General features: G+C 40.9%; 1 protein-coding gene across 1 annotated transcript; it reads left to right on the top strand.

The window, feature by feature from the left end:
• Positions 1-9,933: 9,933 nt before the first annotated feature.
• LOC119812770 (olfactory receptor 2T29-like) lies at positions 9,934-10,896 on the top strand. The gene has a single exon (XM_038327679.1). It carries the CDS (start codon positions 9,934-9,936, stop codon positions 10,894-10,896), a length of 963 nt encoding a protein of 320 aa, XP_038183607.1.
• The last annotated feature ends 3,720 nt before the right edge of the window (positions 10,897-14,616 follow it).

Raw genomic sequence — 14,616 nt, forward strand, 5'->3', positions numbered from 1 at the left:
TTTAATCCCAGCACTCGGGAGGCAGAGGCAGGCGGATCTCTGAGTTCGAGGCCAGCCTGGTCTACAAGAGCTAGCTCCAGGACAGGCTCTAGAAACTACAGGGAAACCCTGTCTCGAAAAACCAAAAAAAGAAAAAAAGAAGAAAAAAAGAACTCAGCTTCTCTAAGTTCGGCTCCTCACAGGTCCCACCGCGTGCTCTAACTCTACAGGACCTCAGAGGTGACTGCGCTCACCAGGCCAGACCAGGCTGTGCCTGCAGAACCATCCTCTTTGTGGACAAGGGACAACTGAGCAATGCTGAGATGCCTCTGACCCAGGCTCCCCGGTCCCTACCCTCAATGCTCACAGCCTTGCTCTCTGAACACAAGTCAAGGAGACTTTGAACTTGAGGGTACTTAAACAGTCTCCTGTCAGTCTGTGATGGACAGCATGAAAATATGATAAAGTCAAATGCTGAAATGACTGCAAAACATCAGGCACAAAATATGTCTAGTCTTTCTGAAGCCAGCTAAAGCAGATGCCTTTACTTCTCCTTAAACAGATTGAATATTTCAATGTAAAAAACATTAGATTTATTTATTTTAACATGTATGTGGGCTTTTTTTCCTGCATGTATGAGTGTGTGTATGTATACATGTGCATTACATATGCCAATATTGCCAAAGAGTTCAGAGTAGGATGTCAGATCCTCACGAACTGCTATGTGGATGCTGAGAGCTGAACCTGGGTTTTAAGCAAGAGCAACAGTGGTCTTAACAGCTGAGCCATCCCTCCAGGTTCTTTTCAACCTTTTGATTTGTGAAGCCTTAAATGTTGAGTTCTTGTAGCTCTCATTAACAAAACACAAATATCTCCTCATCCTGATGTGAAATTAGCCATGGTTACAGGGCAGGGGAGTTCAGAAAGATCTGCCGGCTCCAGAGGTGTTTACACCTTTGTGAGATTTCCCTAAACTAATCCTGATACCGGACTGGTTAAAACCCTGGCTGCCTCTGACGCTCATGAAGCTGAGAGAGCTGCAGGTTCCCAATGCTTTCCTTAAAATGTTGGGCAAATTGAAGGCATCTTGCAGAAGATGGATGGAGAGATAACATCGATAGATAACAAATAGATGCAAAGACAGACAGAAAGACAGACAGATTTCCTTTATAGCAAACTTACTTTTGCAGATGGACAATAATTTATGTTCAATATTCCAAAACACTGTAGTGACACCAGACTGATGGTTTATATTTGTGGACGCAGTAGATCAGAGGCCAGGGTAGCGGCCACCACATGTGGAAACCTAAACAATGGGGTGAATGGAGGTCATGAGCAGCTGAGGGGCAGTGCTGGTCAATTCAGTGCTGCACTCTGTCAGATGGGAGTTTCTGACATCAAGACACCCAGGAAACCAGGGGGACTAGGAACATGGTGCCTGGGGCACACATGGCGATTGCAGCCTGTTCAGTCCTATTCTGCCCCTCCAGTTTGCATCTCCTGGGGACAGGCTGATGCAGCCTCACACTGGGGTTGCTCATAGCACTGGTAGAGTGACCCCAGGATACTGCAGCCAGCAGCATCAGGGTCGGTTCTGAGGCTGTCCTACAGCACCTCTCCCCTGGAGTCTGAGTCACTTAACTTATGTCCTCCGTTTCACAGGGAAACTCAGATTCCAGAGTGAGGACCAAATATGAAACAACAGACCAGAGACGTACATCTCACCAGTCATGCCCCTGCCTCAGTATTCTTAGACACCCACTCCCCTCTGTAGTCTGCAGTTCAGTCTAGACAATGCCCTGCTCCTTTAATCATGAAAACATGGGATGAGCTTGTAGTTCTTAGTGTCATTGTGACACTCTGTAAGCTTGCAGTCCCATGACTGATAGTGAACACCCTAAGATTAGTTAGAAGGCATACATGTTCCTCTAAGTAACTGGATGACTAAATAAATAGTATTTGAAGTTTTTGAAAGAAAGTGTATGTTCTTTTCTGCAGAAAATAAAAAAAAGACAGGGGAAACACAAAGAATATTGTCAGGAACTCTTAGAAGATTCAGAACGCAGATGTGAGTCAGGCGCAGTGAGTGCTGTGTGGTCTCCCTCAGCTCCAACTCACCCCCGGTGCTGCTGGTATCCTTGGCCACATGGCCCAAGGGGCAGTGGCTGGATAAGGGCACAAGGAATAGCAGGGGAGTGATGTCATCCCTGCCTGGACTCTGCTCATTAAGGGGTGGCATTATAAGTTTTTAAAAATAATGTTCCTTGGAGACATTGAAGATATGATTAATAGAGCTAAAAGAAAAGAAAAGCTGAGACATCTCCATTACAGAGCCGTGCTTTTCTCCTTGTGTCTTTTTAAAATTTTTTCTTTATTCATTGATTTCATTAAGCTATACATTTTTCTCTGCTCCCCTCCCTTCCTCTCCCCACCCCTTCAACCCACTCCCATGGTCCATATGCTCCCAATTTACTCAGAAGATCTTGTCTTTTTCTACTTCCCATGTAGGTTAGATCTATATATGTCTCTCTTAGGGTCCTCTTTGTTGTCTAGGTTCTCTGGGATTGTGATTTTTGGCTGATTTTCTTTGCTTTGTGTTTAAAAGCCACTGATTAGTGAGTATACATGATAACTGTCTTTCGGGGTCTGGGTTATCTCGCTCAATATATTTTCTAGCTCCATCCATTTCCCTGCAAATTTCAAGATGTATTATTTTTCCTGCTGTGTAGTACTCCATTGTGTAAATGTAGATTTTCCTTATCCATTCTTTAGTTGAGGGGCATTTAGGTTGTTTCTAGGTTCTGGCTATGACAAACAAAGCTGCTGTCAACATAGTTGAGCACATGTTCTTGTGTCACTATTGAGCATCCTTTGAATGTATACCCAAAAGTGGTATTGCTGGGTCTTGAGGAAAGCTGTTTCCTAATTTTCTGAAAATTGCCACACTGATATCCAAAGGGGCTGTACCAGCTTGCATTCCCACCAGCAATGCAGGAGTGTTCCCTTTACCCTACAACCCCTCCAGCAGAAGTTGTAATCAGTGTTTTTGATCTTGGCCATTCTCACAGCTGTTTTGATTTGCATTTCTCTGATGTCTAAGGATGTTGAGCATTTCCTTAAGGGTCTTTCAGTCATTTTACATTCCTTTGTTGAGAGTTCTATATTTAGGTCAGTATTCCATATTTTTATTGGGTTATTTGTTCTTTTGATGACCAATTTCTTGAGTTCTTTGTAAATTTGGGAGATCAGACCTCTGTCTGATGTGGGGTTGGTGAAGTTCATTCTGTAGGCTGTCATTTTGTCTTGTTGACCTTGTCCTTTGCTTTACAGAAGCTTTTCAGTTTCAGGAGGTCCCATTTATTAATTGTTTCTCTCAGTGTCTGTTCTACTGGGGTTATATTTAGGAAGTGGTCTCCAGTGCCAATGCATTCAAGTGTACTTTCCACTTTCTCTTCTATGAGGTTCAGTGTGGTTGGTTTGATGTTGAGGTCTTTGATCCATTTAAACTTCTGTTTTGTGCATGGTGATAGATATGGATCTAGTCTCACTCTTCTACATGTTGATATCCAGTTATGCCCACACAATTTGTTAAATATGCTTTCTTTTATCCATTTGATATTTTTTGCTTCTTTTTCAAAAATCAGGCACTCAAAGGAGTGTGGACTAATATCCAGGTCTTCGATTCTGTCCCATTGGTCCTCCTGTCAGTTTTTATGCCAATACCAGGCTGTTTTCAGTACTGTAGCCCTGTAGTAGTTTGAAGTCAGGGATTGTGATGCCTCCAGAGTTCTTTTATCGTACAGGACTGTTTTGGCTATCCTGGGTTTTTTGCTTTTCCATATAAAGTAGAGTACTATTCTATCGAGGTCTGTGAAGAATTCTGCTACGATTTTGATGGGCATTGCATTGAATCTGTAGATTGCTTTTGGTCAGATTACCATTTTTACTATGTTAATTCTGCCTACCCAAGAGCATGGGAGATCTTTCCACTTTCTGTTGTCTTCTTCAATTTGTTTTTTCTTCAAAGATTTAAAGTTCTTGTCATACAAGTCTTCCACTTGTTTGGTTAGAGTTACTCTGAGATATGTCATGCTATTTGTGGCTATTGTGAAGAGTGCTGTTTCTCTGATTTTGTTCTCTGCCCATTTATCATCTGTGTAAAACAGGGCTACTGATTTTTTTTAGTTAATCTTGTATCTGGCTACATTACTGAAAGTGTTTATGAGCTGTAGAAGTTCCTTGGTAGAATTTTTGGGGTCACTTATGTAAACTGTCATATCATCAGCAAATAATTAGAGTTTCTTCTTTTCTAGTTTGTATCCCCTTGATCTCCTTTTGTTGTCTTATTGCTCTAGCTAGGACCTCAAGAACTATATTGAACAGATATGGAGAGAGTGGACGACTTTGTCTTGTTCCAGATTTCAGTGGGATTGCTGAGTATTTCTTTCCATTTAGTTTGATGTTGGCGGTTAGCTTTCTGTATATTGCCTTTACTATGTTTAGATATGTTCCTTGTATCCCTGCTCTCTCCAAGACCTTTATCAGGAAGGGATGCTGTATTTTGTTGAAAAATTTTTCAGCATCTAATGAGATGATCATGTGATTCTTATTTTTCAGTTTGTTAATATGGTGGATTATGTTGACAGGTTTTCATATGTTGAACCATCCCTGCATCTCTGTGATCATGATGATGGTTCTGATGTATTCTTGGTTCAATTTGCCAGTATTTTATTGAGTATTTTTGCATCAGTGTTCGTGAGTGAGATTGGTCTGTAATTCTCTTTCTTAGTAAAGTCTTTCTGTGGTTTGTGTATAAGAGTAATTGTAGCCTTATAAAAAGAGTTTGGCAATGTTCCTTCTGTTTCCATTGTGTGGAACAATTTGAGGAGTATTGGTATTAGTTCTTCTAGTTTGTTTTCCCACTATGTCTCTTGTCTCACTGTCTCTCCCTGTTTCTCTCTCTCATATGTGCACATGTATGTGTGTATTCATACAAATTTCCAGTAATTTTCATGGGTGTGGACTCTGAACCTTAGAGTGGTGTAGGAGGTCCTTCTGTCTATGTGTTGCTTTCATTGGTTGAATAAAGAAACTGCCTTGGCCTTTTGATAGAGCAGCACTTAGGTAGGCAGAGTAGACGACAGGACTGAATGCTGGGAAGAAGGGCAGAGAGAGAGCGGCCATGGAGCTGCCAGGTCAGACATGCCGAATCTTTCCCGGTAAGCCACCACCTTGTAGTGACAAACAGATTATTAGAAATAATTTGAATCAAGATGTGAGAATTAGCCAATAAGAGACTAGAACTAATGGGCCAGGCAGTGTTTAAATGAATACAGTTTCTGTGTGATAATTTCAGGTGTAAGCTAGCAGGGCTGAAGGCATAAATCACAAACAATCCCACACCAGTTTGGAATTATGATTAATAGAATGGTTATTTATTTAAACGGGAAAAACTTACAGATCACCGTCCCAGACAACAGCCCTCTGTGCAATCAGGAAGGGAGCCTAGTCGCCAGAAGCGGATCCGGAAGCCAGAGAGCCAGCGGAGGGAAGGGGCTGCATTTTTAAAAAGAGAGACCATGCCCCAATGGGCTGGTATCTCAGCGGCTATTGGCTGAAGGAGCAGAAGGAGCTCCCGCAACACAGGGCGGCTGGGATGAAAAGCAGGCCCACTTCTTCTGTTACACTGGAGTTCAGGAGTTCAGGACAGCAATGAGAAACAAGTCAAAAAAAGATATCTCACACCTGGCACTGGACTTTCGGGCAGTCCGTGATTTCTGGGAGCCATGTCGCTTGTATAGCGTATGGAAATCCATATGAATACATGAAGAACAGCAAGACTTTCTTTTGGCAGGGTGTTGCCAGACAGGGTTCTCTTGTTTAACAGTTCTAGCTGTCCTAGAACCAGCTCTTGAAGACCAGATTGGTCTCATACTCACAGAAATCCACCTGCCTCTGCCTCTTGAGTGCTGGGGTTAAAGAGGTGTGCCACCACTTACCCAGCAGCAAGTATTTTCAATATAACCTTTTCCGATGTCCTTAGAGTCAATTATTCTCCATCCTTTTCCCTACTTCGAATTCCTTCCCCATCACTCTCTGGCCTTTGCGGCACCCTACTCTACTCTCACCTCTCCCCAAGACCTCTCTCTCCTTTCCTTCACAGATGTCTGCAGTGTAAGGCTGGTGTGACTTTCTGAAGTGTGACTTTTGTCCACATGATGGTAATATAAATATTCACATTTTCATCTAAAGCATTTGTACTGGTACATTGTTCTGTAATCTTCAGATCACTCTTCAAAAAGAAGCAAACGTTTAAACTGACAGCAGCTCCAGTGAACACGGCTCTGACTGACAGCGGAGCACAGGGGAGAGGACATGATGCACAAGAGGACGGGTCCTCGGGGCCGGTCTGCGACATCCTAGGAAGGGGAGTTGAACCTCAGGCTTTGGACTTCACACCTATGAATAATAACATCTTAAAAAAACTACTGAAAGTTTATATGAGCACATACACACACACACACACACACACACACACATACAAACACACACACACAGAGAGTGGGTAGAGAGGAAATGAGATTCTGTATAGTGAACAAGGTCCTGCACATAAACAATAACAGGCTCGTGTTGGACCATAATACTGCACATGATAGTGATTTATTTCCAGGCTATTGCTAACACTGGCTATGGCTTTGTACTTTTACAAAACTTAAGGATAGATGAGGTTGTGGCAGAGTTTCAATCACCATCCCTGGCTCGCTTAGTTATGTCCTTCTTTAAAGACCCACAGGGGAGCTATTAACAATTCTTTATCCAGGCATGAGCAGGGTCCAGCCAGGATGATGTCACTTGCTCCTGTGCCTTGTGCACTTAACCAGCTGCTGTCCCTTGGCCCATATGACCCAGGCTGCAGCTGCATCTGATGGTGAGTCCACCCGACAGGAGAGAATGCACAGCACAGGGTGGAAAATGCACAGGCTGTTCCTTCTTCAAGGGGTTTGATTATCTTTTATTCTCCATTTATGTGAGAAATAAATTTCTGCCTTCTTCTATCTCCTCTTTGGTTTTTTTGATTTTTTGGATTGTAGAACATGCTTTGTAGACCAGGCTGCCCTTGAACTGAGAAATCTATATGCCTCTGTCTCCCTAGTGCTGGGAATAAGAGTGTGCCTCCACACCCAGCTTCTACCTCATGCTTCCCTTTAGCACTTACAAGTTACAAATGGAGCAATATTATTACACACACACACACACACACACACACACACACACAGAGAGAGAGAGAGAGAGACTTGCCTTGATTTCATTGCTTATTCCCCTGTCCTGGTCTCACGAGTGCTAGGATTTTAGTAAGCATCACCAACACACCCACACTTCTTTCTGTATTTTTAGGGTTCGTATTATAATCCATTAGTTTTCCGAAAGTGTCTTTTTTGTGGTTAATTTCACTTCAAGTGTGGGCAAAATTTAGTGTTACAGTAATGAAAAAATAATTGATTTTAACCTTATTCATAACTCAACATATAAAGCAGGCTGTGGGTGATTTAAACAGAAACTATACATTCCTGGGGACATGATGTTTCCCACAAAATCAGGCAGGTACCACTCTGTGCCAACCCATCAGTTAAGCACTCACACTGTGTGTTATTGTGTGATGTGAGGCAGATGCTGAGACCCTGAGCTTCTCCACTGTAAGGAAAGGAAACACGGTGACTCCTATGGACACACAGGGTGGATCAGGGATGCTGCTGGCTTGGGATGATGCTTTGTCATTTCTCTGCCTTCACTGTTAGTAACACCCAGTGTTAACCATGCACCGAGCTGTTCACATGAAATCAAAAGGCACAACAGGTGTAAGGGCAAGGCAGCTGCTAGTCCCATGCTGTGTGCAGACAGCACTCTCAGTCCCATGATCTCTGAGTGCCTTGTTGTCAGTGTCCCCACTTAACAGAGTGCACTGCCTTCCCAGCTCACTGTCCTGTGCCTCACCTGCCCCCTGATGTCTGCTCACCCAGCAGACACTGTTCAGGGATTCTCCACAACTGTGGCACCCTCTGTAGCTCTTGTCCACTGTGTCCATGAATATGACCTGAGTTCAGCAGGTACTGGCCAGCATTAGTTTTTTTAACTGATGTAAGTTTCCTTTCACGAATAAGTCTTCTTCTTAAAATGGAAATCTGCCATGTGTCTTCCCATGCCTCTGTCTATTTGTCTGTCTTTCTCTCTGTCCACCTCCTCCCATAGTTTCGGGTTTCTCTGACATTTATAGGAAGGCACCAAGGACCTGGCCATGTTCTCTGCTCTGTCAGCAGCTTGGCAGAACATGGCCCTTTAAGGATTTCAGTTTCAGGTGTGTTTTTGTGGTTTTGTTTTATTTTGTTTTGTTTTTGTAGAATCTTGTCATAGATGTAAAATATTCCTGAGACTTCTGATTTTTGTCTTAGCAGCCCCTTGATTGTAACTAATGCTAGCATCTCAGAAAGAGAAGATTTCATTTCCTTCCTATTGGTTAGAGCCATCAAAATGCAGTATCTATTAGTTCAGAAAAAAACTTTAAATATTTCCTCTCTTTGAGAAGCACATGTGAAAGAGGCATTCACTGAGTCTTTTCAGAAAGGCTGGGTACGCTCTGTCTGCTGCTGTTTCTCACGATGGTGTACCTGTTTAAACCTTCAAATTTAATTCACATATGTACTATTTTCTTAGCACAGATGGATACTGACCTTGTTTGTTCCAATCATGGTTAGGTTGCCTTAAATACATGCATGCATGCCTGCATACATACATACATACATACAGATGTATATATTTACATCAAGCACAGAGAAGGTGTAAGGGTACAACAGAGGGAATGGTGAACCACATTCAGGGACATCTCAGGGCTGTGTTCTCTTTGCTTCTCAGACTCCATGAACAATTGGCTGACTGTCCATAGAGATCCTGCTGCCACACCCTGTCACCAGCAGTGACTGCTAAATCCTCTTCCTTCTGCTAAGGCTCAGAGACAATGGTGGTCCCTGAGAGGAGATGAACTTGTGGAAGCAGAAGCCAGCGAAGGGTGAGACTTCCCATCATCTCAGTCTAAGCAGCATTTAATGAGCAAGCCTGTTCTTTCTCTTTTTAAAATAGTTTTTATTTGAATTTTATCTACGTTGGTGTTCTGCCATTTGTGCAGTATGTCTATGAGTGTGAGGGTGTCAGATACCCTGGAACAACAATTAGGGACAACTGTGAGCTGCCGTGTGGGTGTTGAGACTTGAAACCAAGTCCTCTGGAAGAGCCCAACCACTGAGTCATCTCTGCAGCCCCAGAAAGCATGTTCCATGTATTGTTGTGCCTATATTTACAAATGACTACTTTTATAAGAATATATATTTAAAGACCATTTACATATTAAAACAAGCATATGTAAGAAACTTCAAATTCAATTTTAAATGGACTTGTGCATTTTTCAGAGAAAATTTCTTACCATATTATTTTAAAATCACATTCTTCAATGGATATGAAAGTGGAGACTGCATCTCTCATAATGTGCTAATATTAAAAGCAAATCTAAAATGGTTCTTAAAATACATTATTCATTAACATTCTTAACAATGTGTTTGCTTATTTGCATTTAACTCTGATTGGTTTTTGTTTCTTTGTTTTGCACAGTGATTCACTATTTTTGCTACTAGCAAAAACTATTCTGCAAAATCAAGAACTTTTGACAGAGGACACTAGTTTTCATCAAGAAAGACCATGAACATGAACATGCATTAGCTCTAATCTGACTTGTGATGGCTCTAACCACAGGTGTGAATTCTTGTTTTTTTTTAATTTGCTTATTATAGGTAGATTATCTCTCTTATATCTGTAGGCCCAGGGAATATTCTCAGACCGCTAGACCTTTGCATACAACAGTAAGCTGCCACTAAGCCCAGACCATTGCTGGTTGCCTAAAAGACACCCATGAACATCACCATATGGATTAACAACTACACTGGAGAATCAGACTTCACTCTGGTGGGATTCTTCAGTGAATCCAAATACCCAACTCTGCTCGCTGTGATCATATTTGTGGTTTTCCTGATGGCACTGTCTGGCAATGCCCTCCTGATCCTCCTGGTACTCTCTGACACCCGGCTCCACACACCCATGTACTTTTTCATCAGCCAGTTGTCCCTCATGGACATGATGTACATTTCTGTCACTGTGCCCAAGATGCTCATGGACCAGGTCCTGGGGAGCCACAGGATCTCAGCTGCTGCCTGTGGGATGCAGATGTTCCTATACTTGACACTAGTAGGTTCAGAATTTTTTCTTTTGGCTGCCATGTCTTATGACCGCTATGTGGCCATCTGCCATCCACTCCGTTATCCTGTCCTCATGAACCGCAGGGTGTGTCTCCTCCTGATGTCTGTCTGTTGGTTCCTGGGATCCGTGGATGGCTTCATGCTCACCCCTGTCACCATGACCTTCCCATTCTGTGGATCCCGGGAAATCCATCACTTCTTCTGTGAGGTCCCCGCTGTGACAAAGCTCTCCTGCTCAGACACCTGGCTCTATGAGACCCTCATGTACCTGTGTTGTGTGCTCATGCTTCTCATCCCTGTGACAGTCATCTCAAGCTCCTATTCATCCATCCTCCTCACTGTTCACAGGATGAACTCAGCAGAGGGCAGGAAGAAGGCCCTCACCACCTGCTCCTCCCACATGACTGTGGTCATCCTCTTCTATGGTGCTGCTGTCTACACCTACATGCTCCCTGCCTCCTTCCACACCCCTGAGAAGGACATGGTGGTGTCTGTGTTTTACACGATACTCACCCCTCTGTTGAACCCACTGATCTACAGTCTTAGGAATAAGAATGTCACAGAGGCTCTGAAGAAGTTGTTGGGTGCTAAACCCCTCTTTCAAGAAACAGTAAAGTAATTGGACTCAATAGTTTCTTTCCTTTGTCTCCACACATCTGTTGTTCCAGGTCTCATGCTGATGTTATCCTCATCCATCCCTACCCATCATGTCTCACTGCACAGTCATCCCTTTGGAAGAATTATTTCTCTATACAAAAATTTCCTCCCTTATATCTTTCTTGTACATTCAAAATCTTTATTTGTATCCTATCGATATTACATTTTTTGAAGTTGATAGTAGCAGTTTAATTTTGTTGGACAATAGTCTTATTTAAAAATTTTGCCATATTGAAAAATAAATGATCATGAAGTTTTCAAATGATAAAAGATAGAATGAGTTAGGAAAAAGTTGGTTAACAAAGTTAACAAGACATGAATGGAGATAAAGGCATATTGAATTAATCGTGTGTGCTTTCTTGATAATTTATGAATATTTAAAATTACATAAAAATAAAGAGCAAAATACAGTTTTATCCTTTCATATACTTTATTATGACATAATAAAAATAATGTCTAAAGAAATTTAAGTCTAGGTAGTCCAAGTGTCCTGGAAGGTTTGGAATGTTCAGTGTTGCTGTATTTCCACATAAATGCACTCATGTATCCATCAAAACCAAACACAGCTATCACTTCAAAGGAATGAGGTACAGCTTATTCTTGAGCCTATTGTGAGTGACCATGTTCCAGGACATGTGCCAATGACATGTGCCAAAGTTACATAGGAAGTAACAAAGCACAAACAAGTCATAAGTCATAACTCAAGGCATTTTCCAACTGCACCGTCAAGACATCAAGGTTTTAGGTTGTAGCAAAGTGGGAAAATCTCTGCCATGGTTCTCAGATGCCTTCTGGTGATATGGAAAGATTTTAGTTTATGGGTGCTAGAATTCGGGTAAGTCAAAAGTTGCAAAAGGTTTCACATGATAGGCACCGGGATCCTGGCTTAGTAACCTAAGCTGGCCATGAATGACTCCTAAGAACCCATTGACAGTTCCAGTCATTTGGCTTTGTAGCTTAAGGTTCTAACCCTTCATAAGAATCACATGGGAGTTCTAACGAGTTGGCCCATCTTGCAGAATTTTTCTTTGTTTTTTTTCTTTGTTTGTTGTTTGTTTTCTGTTTGGTTTGGGTTTTTTGTTTGTTTGTTAATCTTTAACATGTGTATGGCTTTGTCCTCTGGGAACTTCAACGTGGTGTTCACCAAGAGTCACACTAGGTGCAGGAAGAGGCCAGGTGTTTTTCTCTGACCTGTGGAGAGGAAGCTCATTCCTAAAAGTCAGGTCGGTCGGGGCAGCAGTCTTTAGGAGAGAGAGGGAGCTGGTGCTGCCATTCTGATTTAGGACTGATTTGTTCCCATGTTCTGGATCTGACACAGCATATACATGTGACATGTTACTAGAAAGCTATACTTGACGTTAAACTATCAAGAATGAGATAAAAAAAATTAAGGTAGCAAATGAGACAAACAGGTTTTTTCATTGACAAGAACCAGAATCATCGTTCAACTAGGCTAACTGTATGCTTCCTCTCTGTCCTTTAGTTATTTTAACTTTATGAATTATTTTATTTGATTATTAGGATATTAGAGATAATTTAATTACAGAATAAAAAAATTAATCTGTTTTCACTTGGCCTATCTAGTTTCATAGCTATAATTTCACATCATGTGGCTAGTTCTAACTTTAAGAAAGATTCTTCTTCAGTTTCTAAGGTTTCATAACTCTTATTTATAGATTGTATTTTGATTTGTTGTGTTGTGGTGACATTGCACCAGACTGCAGCTTGGAGAAATAAATACAAATCCACCTTGTCTAAGAAATCAGACAGCAACATGGTATCATTTTGACTTTTCTCCTAACAGAACTGTCCTTTCCCCATGTACCAAACAAGAGTAAAGGGCTGGGGAAAAGACTTTCCAATCCAATGAACCTAAGAAGCAAGCTGGTGTAGCTATCCTAATATCTAACAAAATCAACTCCAAATTGAAGGCAATCAAAGAGATGAAGAAGGACATTTCATATTCATCACAGGAAAATTCCATCAAGACAATGTCTCAATTCTGAACATTTATAGCCCAAATACAAAGGCACCTTCATTTGTATAAGAAACATTACTAAAGCTTAAATCATACATTAAACCCCGCACACTAAGAGTTGGAGACTTTAACACCCCACTCTCACCACTGAACAGGTCTGACAGACAGAAACTAACATTGAAGTAAGGGAGTTAACAGATGTTATGACTCTGTCGGGCTTAACATACACCTATAGAACATTCCACATAAACACAAAAGAATATACCTTCTTCTCAGCACCTCTTGGAACCTTCTCTAAAATTGATCACATTCTCGGTAACAAAGCAAATCTCAACAGATACAAAAAAGATTGAATAAATCCCTGTATCTTGTTGGATCACCATGGCTTAAAGTTAAGATACAACAATAACATAAATTCCAGGAAGTTTACAATCTCATGGAAACTGAACAATAATCAACTGAATCACCACTTGGTCAAGAAATAAATAAGAGAAGAAATTAAAGACTTCTTAAAATTCAATTAAAAGGAAGGTTCAACGCACCCAAACTTATGGGACACTATGATACCAGTACTAAGAGGAAAGTTCATAGCACTAAGTGCCTACATAAAAATGTTGGAGAAATCCCACACTAGTGAATTAACAGCCCATCTGAAAGCTCTAGAACAAAAAGAAACAAACTCACCCAGGAGGAGCAGATACCAGGAAATGATCAATTGAGGGATGAAATCAATAAAATAGAAACAAAGGGGACAATATAAAGAACTAATAAAACAACGAGTTGGTTCTTTGAGAAAATTAATGAGATTGACAAACCCCTATCTGAACTAACCAAAAGGCAGAGAGAGAATGTTCAAATTAACAAAATCAGAAATGAAAAGAGAGACATAACAGCAGACATCAAAGAAATCCAGGGAATTATTAGGTCATATTTCAAAAACCTTTACTCTACAAAATCAGAAAATCTAAAAGAAATGGACAGTTTTCTGGATAGATTCCACATACCAAAATTATATCAAGACCAGATAAACAGTTTAAATAGACATATAATCCCTAAGGAAATACAAGCAGTTGTTAAAAGTCTCCCATACAAAAAAGCCCAGGACCAGAATGCTTCAGCAAAGAATTCTATTGGAATTTCAAAGAACTAATTCTGATACTTCTCACATTGTTGTGTACAATAGAAACAGAAGGAATATTGTCAAACTCCTTTTATGAGGCTACAGTTACCCTGATAAACAAACCACACAAAGATGCAACAAAGAAAGAGAATGACAGACTAATCTCCCTAATGAGTATTAATAAAAATACTCAATAAAATACTGGCAAGCCAATTCCAAGAACACAGCTTAAAAAAATCATCCACCATAACCAAGCAGGCTTTATACCAGAGATGCAGGGATGGTTCAAGATATGGAAATCCACCACATAAACAAACTGAAAGGAAAAAAAAACACATGATAATCTCATTAGATGCTGAAAAATCCTTCAACAAAATACAACACACCTTCATAACAAAGGTCTTGGAGAGATCAGGGATACTAGTAATATATCAAAACATAATAAAAGTAATTTAAATAAGCTGACAGCCAACATCAAATTAAATGGAGAAAAACTCAAAGAGATCCCACTACGATGATGAACAAGAACAAGGCTGTCTACTCTCTCCATATTTATTCAGTATAGAACTTGAAATTCTAGACAG

The sequence above is a fragment of the Arvicola amphibius genome, chromosome 4 (genome assembly GCF_903992535.2).
Source record: "Arvicola amphibius chromosome 4, mArvAmp1.2, whole genome shotgun sequence".
Lineage (NCBI taxonomy): Eukaryota > Metazoa > Chordata > Mammalia > Rodentia > Cricetidae > Arvicola > Arvicola amphibius.